Below are 6975 nucleotides of genomic sequence, written 5' to 3'. Positions count from 1 at the left end.
AGCAACGCAGAGTGAGAGGGTTTCTAGTACGGTGCGAAAAACTAGGACGGAATTCCGCTCATCAATGTGCAACACAACCCTCCAAAACCTGCTGCTAGTGAAAGGCCATCAGTCTGGACCATGCTTTGAGCAGGCTACTCCGAAAAATTTTTGAAGCAAGCAAAGTCTGCTACTGCAAGGTCCCTGCAAAAGGACTCGTGGAACACTGCCTGACAGTTTCAACGAACCCCCCTCCCCCAGACATGGAAACTCTGAATGCCCCCCCCCCCCCCCCGTTGTCGCAAATGAAAAGTCTCCTGACTTTTGATCTTGCCAGGCATGAAAATGCATAACACACATGAAAACATTAAAGCCTCCTACAGTATGCCTTCTCAATACATGCAAATAAAGCCACATGCTACCTCAGTACTGCATCCTGCCAGGACACACTTCCTGCAGTACTGCTGAAGTAGTTGGCATATGTTTCTCTCACATGCCGAGCTGCTTGGGCAAAATTACGTGACTGGGTGCGAGCCACTGGCAACGGTGGCTGAGCGAGCTGCTCACGCCACTGGCCAGACCGTTGGTGCCCGAATCCATTGACAGAATCGGCATATGCAGGACCACAGTACGCATCATCACCCTCTGTGCGCCTGTGCATCAGGAAATTGTGCAGCACACAAAGGGCTTTGACGACCTCTTCAACATTCTTGGGATCTTCCCCCATTGCCCTTTCAAGAATCCTCCAGCGTGTCACGAGGATACCGAAGGCGTTCTCTGCGCACCTCCTGCGTGATGAAAGAAACACATTGCCTCTTCAGTCCTTAGAATTATTGCTTAGACATCTTTGTGATACTGCTAGACAAGGCTCTTGTGGTACAGAAGAGGCAAGAAACAACGTTTAACACCGAGCAGAAGTCACAAAATTTTGTCGCACCTGCTGGTCTCATGACTGTAGGTCTCAATAAGTATGAAATCTGAGAAGCCAGTAGTGAAATTAATAGTTGGGAAACGCATAACAGTTCACGCATTTATCCTTTCATCTGCACAAAAAGTTCATTTATGATAGAAAGTTCTCGTGCTGTTAGGCATGGTAAGACACCTGCACTGTTATCGCTACATTTAAGGAAAATATTCATTTGCATGATGGGGGTCTTACTGCATGAAGTTATCTTTTCTAAAAAGTACTAGTAAGTTTGTGTCTAGGGTAAAAGAGGTAATAGCCCTGTCACACGAGCTTCTGTGAACACCTTTTAACTCCTCCATCTTCATCACAAGGATGATGCACTCAGTGGCACATGATAGCACTCTCGCTAAGTGCTTTATCAATTTAAACTGATTGAATGCTTCCCTTTAGTGTGTATTTAGGATAGGGAATGCATAACTGAGGTGCTCATTTTTGTCTATACATAGACAAAATGGCACTTATAGGTGCATGGCAGCTTCTGTTATATGTCTCTTAGTGACAGTGGGACATGGTGACAACATTAAAGGTCAAGCTCCAGTAGGAAGCCTCGTGCGCCCTTATCTCAAAAGGGTATGTGGGTCCTTTTGTGAGAAGGATACAAGGATGAGGCTTTGAGAGAGCTTCACCTTGCTCTGCTAGGGCGGTAGTTGAAGATCCGTTTCCTGTCTTCGAGCTCTCGTCCAGGGTATGGCCTCAGGAAGTCTGGCCGGAGCTGGAAAGCCTCGTCCCCGACAAACACACACGGAGCTTGCTGCATGGTGTTTGGCAAGGCCAAGCTTCTCGGCAGCTGCAACTGGCCTTGCTCCAAGCGCTGCCCAAACTGCGACTGGTGGAGGACTCCTCCATCGCTCAGCTTGCCATAGGCGCCAATATCCACGACCAAAAACTTGTAGTCATTATCGACTATGGCAAGGAGGACGATGGAGTATGTGCCCTGTAGAAATAGTCCATTTAAGAACAACATACACCATTCTTAAATTGTACATTACGTAATTTGTGACAAAGCTTTCACATTGTTTCTAGATGGCTTGTAGATAGGGCTGTGCAAGTATTTGAAATGATGAACACTAATTATTTGAATAGTCTGCTATTCATACAAAACCTGACAATTTGAAATGGCTGAATATGTGCATTATCTTCAAATTTAAGGTTTACATTATTGGAGTCAAGTGGTGACTAATTTTTCCACAGGAGATTCATTTCCCGCAAGAAGGCCACAAACCAGTTTCTGAGCTAAGACATAGCGCACATAACTTCTCAATATTTTAAAATCTTTAAATAAGAATGCGTCACCTTTTTTAGGCAGCCTACGAATTTATTGTCTGGAGCTTAGCAAGCTAGGTATTATTTACCTGATCTCACCATGGTATGCAGGACAGATATAGGTGTATACGCTGAGCTCAATCTGCAAGCTGGTAACAGCATTGTTTGGGGCTGCGATGCCATATTGCTGGTCAAGAGTCACGCAGGATGTTGGACAGATACTGGAGATACCTGACAAACTTGTTATAAGTGTTGCATTCGTTATAAGTGTTGCATGCTGTTGCACACAGCATTCGTTCGTGTGCAGTGCTACGATGGTGACTAGAAGCGGGCAGTGTGACGGGCAGTGTATCTGTGCCGTGCGAGGAAGAGGAGTGATGAGCCATGAAATGTGTACGAGGACAAGCCGAAGGCTTGTCCTCGTACACCAGCGATGGCTTTGATGCATGACTGCTGCACCTTACCACTCATGAGATAATGACAGCCTTCCAATTATATAAGTTGCTCATGACTAACAAAGTTGTTGTATTCATAAGGGAGTCCTTAATGGCCACAAAGTCAACATGTGGAAGTATTCCAACATCTCACTGCACCTCAAGGACTTGCGAGTCAACACAGCAGCATAAGTTGTTGCACTTAAGTGAATCATCGGCAAACAATGCACCAATGGGCATCTAAGGAAGACTAGGGCACCTTGTAATGAATGCAGGAAATCTGACATCGGAAGCATCTTCGAAACAAACACATCAAATCACAATTGGAAATTTGGCAGCAACTGGGAACACCCGTACTCCTCATATGGGGTGTGTTGAGTACACATATGCCCTATAGCATGCCTATTTGGTATCTGTGCCCCCTGCATACATGTACTCATCCACACAAGCCCTACCCTCTGCCTGTATTAATGAGGTACTAGTCTGAATGGCAAGAGAAAAGCATGGATGTCACTTTGCTACATAAAAACAGTCTTGTAATATTCTGCACACTGCTAGCATTGCAGGTGCACATAATGGTTGTGCAAAACATTCAAACAGCAACAGTAGGACGCTGCCAAAGTATCATAAAATACTACACCTACCTTATAATTGAAATACATGGTGCCAGAGTTCTTGGGCCGCTTGATGTGGATGTGTTTTCCATCAACTGCACCAATGCAGTTTGGGAACTGCCATGTGCGAGAGAACCCCTCAGCAGTGTGCAGCCACGCAGCAGCGTCTGGCTTCTGAATAGAAGCAAATAAAAATAGTTTTCTCATATCACAGTTTTCGTAGTGCACAACTCATTAGTGTACAGCCTACATTTTGGCAAGTTAATGCAGATGCATCCTGGCAGAAATGATACAAAAATGCAAACAATATGAAGCCCTTGGTTACACTGCACTGTGTGCACCAGCACTCATACGAGCAGCAATACAATGTGTTCATCTCCGTGCCAGAGCAAACCAGTAGTTTTGCATTTGACATGGCAATCCGCACGGCAAGCATTCTTTTTACCGCTCAATGAGACGGGTAACGACCTACCACGGTGGATTGACAATGTATGCAAAGGTGTACAACTTATCTGCATGTCTAAGTGTGCATTTGCTTTTGGACTACACACTACAGATGACGTTATAAGAACACAATAAGAGCACCGACTAATACCTGAGGATCCTCTATTGTTTGTTACCATCCATGGTATGTGTTTTGCATTCCTGCACTCTCATTCACTATGCACTGAAGCAGAAAGGCTGTGGTTATGAAAGAGGCTGCAAACCAATTATATGTACTCTAAAATTGCTCTGAGGCCACGCAATGTTCATGCACAGAAATGGAAAATGAGGTGCAGTGGTAAAGGACAGTACAACTAATTGTACAATTAATGAATTTAATTTTCTAGAAAATGAGTGCGGTAACATATCTACAGTACTATCATGATAAGACACTGCTTAATTGGACCAGATTCAATGATAGAAGTTAATTTAATTAATTAATAATTAATATATGGGGTTTTACGTGCCAAAACCACTTTCTGATTATGAGGCACGCCGTAGTGGGGGACTCCGGAAATTTTGACCACCTGGGGTTCTTTAACGTGCACCTAAATCTAAGTACACGGGCGTTTTCGCATTTCGCCCCCATCGAAATGCGGCCGCCGTGGCCGGGATTCGATCCCGCGACCTCGTGCTCAGCAGTCCAACACCATAGCCACTGAGCAACCACGGCGGGTAATGATGGAAGTCGTGTGCTACAGTATGATGTTTGAGAGCAAAATCACAAGCTTTCAACAAAAAGAAGGCAATCTTCCCTCGTAATCCCCACGTACAAAGTAATTCAATATCATGTTGACCGGTAGTATAAATAGGGCCTTTCATATTTCTCAAGGTCCTATGTTTTTGGGAAAAACCAGATAATTTCCAATGTTTCTACCCCAAACTAGTTCGATAAAAATTGTGGTAAACCACATTTTCTCCCAGAATCACACTTCTGTTAATGGCAGGAATAAATCCAGGTGTTACAATACTAATAAACACTGCTCTATTTGTGTGAACAAGTCACAGGGATATATTACTAACATTCATCAAGTATGAACACTAACGTATGCGTTCTTCTTGCTGAATACTCAAGCGATAACCAGGATATATTATATATTTCGGTTATTATTTCTTTCAGGCTTTGAGTTAATAAAAGTTTGTTGCCCTTTTAACCACATTTAAATGAGTAAAATGGCACATCACATTGCATTTACACGCATTGAACTGGACATTTTTTTAACTAGCCTATTTCTAAAGAAGGGTGGCAGATAATTAGTATTCCATTAATTGTGCTGCAAGAGCATAGTGTGATGCAGCTGAACAGAACAACAAGAGACAAGGTTGAAAAGCCTGACAAGTCTAGGATGGACACAGATACTCAGCAAATGCAAAAGATGTGTTTCGACAAGGACCTGTAAGATAAGCAAATGCATCACGCACTATGTGCTTTTTTTTCATTATTTAAATAAAGTGCTCAGAACAAAGTAAAAAAAGAATAACCAAAAAATGTGGTCTTGCGCAGTTTCTATTAAAAATGTAAATGCCTGCCAGTGAGAATTAGTACACATAAGTTCACCATGTAAGCCGTCAGAATATGCTCCTGTAAGGGATATTGCATGTTTGCACCCAAAGAAAGACTATTGCCTGCGTTAATTGTTTGTGATAGTTACAAGGACAATCTTGAACATTAAGCTGCCAGACAGCAATAAACTCCAATTTCTCCCTGTTATGTTTTCATTTGCGAATAACGAATTTTAACTTAACAAATTCTAAAAAAGAATCATAATGGAAACACAAACGACTATAAGAATAAATGATGCATCATGGACACAAATTAAGACAAACTGCAAAGCGTTTGAACAACATTTTTAACCTGTATTGAGATGATCGGTTGAATTTCTATTAGCTAGCATGACATCACTGAGTGCTGCCAAACACTACAAACAAGCTGCTACTGGCACGCCTCTTTGCAGCACAGCAATGCACTTCACTGCACTTTGCTGCTCAGCCACACCACACTCGTCTGTAGAAATCAGTGCACAATGTGAATCCAGCTTTATAAAGTGACCACATATCTAGCGCATTATTATGTACAAGCATAGCAATGGTGGCATGTGACTGAAAATTCTGCATTTAGCATGACTTGTTTCATCCAGAATTTTACACATGAATGTACTTACGGGCATGTATATTGGCTGAAGCCTGTGCCACAGCGCCTTGCATGTGACTCTGACAGCCAGGCGTGCAGTGGATATGCCCACTGGGAAGGCGAGTGCAATGTCTTGAATCAGGTCTCCAGAAGACAAATACCTGCATTGATATTGTGGAATATACATATTTCATAATAACTGCTTTATGGACCATTAGAAGTACGTGAAAAGGCTGAAAATCAAGCCACTGATCATTCTGCATGGTATTCTACAGCAGATGGCCAGTGTTGGGACACAGGGCCGCACTACAACTACATGGCATTGTTACATGAGCGTCATGGCCAGTCGTTCCGCTGATGAAATGGGCTCCTTAATGCAATAAAGCCTTTGCAGGTCCCTTCCAACAAGACTTAACAGGAAATCAAACTGCTGGGGAACCATGCGGTAGTATTTTTTGAAGTAGTCGATGTCGCCATCCCGCATTTTTTCCATCTGCAGCAGGAAGCAGACTTTTGGTAATTTCCTTTTTAAGCACACACAAAAAAATCGCGGAATGCACTTGGCGAATAATGTGAACTTGCACTTGGGTCAGCGATATATGTGAGTACAATGCCCATTCGATCAAAACTAGCGCAGCGTCACCTCGTCGCTTGCCACTGAAACCACACGCGGGCGACGAAGAGGTAGCGCGGTGCGCTTCTCTGCATTTTCTTAGTGAACGGCGGACTCGCAGTTTTCACTTACATCGACTTCCACTGCTACTCCACGTGAAGTTTACCAAAAATAGCACGTACCATTTTTCCAACTTTCTGGAACGTGCATTCAATTCTCGACAGGAAATGAGTTTCTTTGGCTTTCAAATCTCGAGTTTAACATTTTAAAAGAGCACAACGCACGAAACACTGCCACAGATTCCCGCCGGCTTTTCATTACCTAGTCGCTCGAAACATCACATCGAGCTGCGAGCGACAAGCGATATCGTCGCGCCAAATTGCTCAAATTGGGTTTTAAGCTGTCGAAAGGTTCTGGCGCGTGTAATTAGTAGCAATGTGCAAGCGATAACAAAACACACGATACGTACCGTGGTGAAAAACTCGCTCTCG

At 43.4% G+C, this 6975-nt stretch overlaps 1 protein-coding gene across 1 annotated transcript; it reads right to left on the bottom strand.

The window, feature by feature from the left end:
- Positions 1–1568: 1568 nt before the first annotated feature.
- On the bottom strand, positions 1569–6211 carry LOC140213469 (uncharacterized). The gene is given in 4 exon segments (XM_072284712.1): positions 1569–1951; positions 3284–3431; positions 5903–6032; positions 6201–6211. Coding segments are annotated over 4 exon segments (672 nt in total).
- Positions 6212–6975: the final 764 nt, after the last annotated feature.

This window comes from Dermacentor andersoni, chromosome 10, assembly GCF_023375885.2.
Source record: "Dermacentor andersoni chromosome 10, qqDerAnde1_hic_scaffold, whole genome shotgun sequence".
NCBI lineage: Eukaryota > Metazoa > Arthropoda > Arachnida > Ixodida > Ixodidae > Dermacentor > Dermacentor andersoni.
This window is presented reverse-complemented; position numbering and strand designations above follow the sequence as displayed.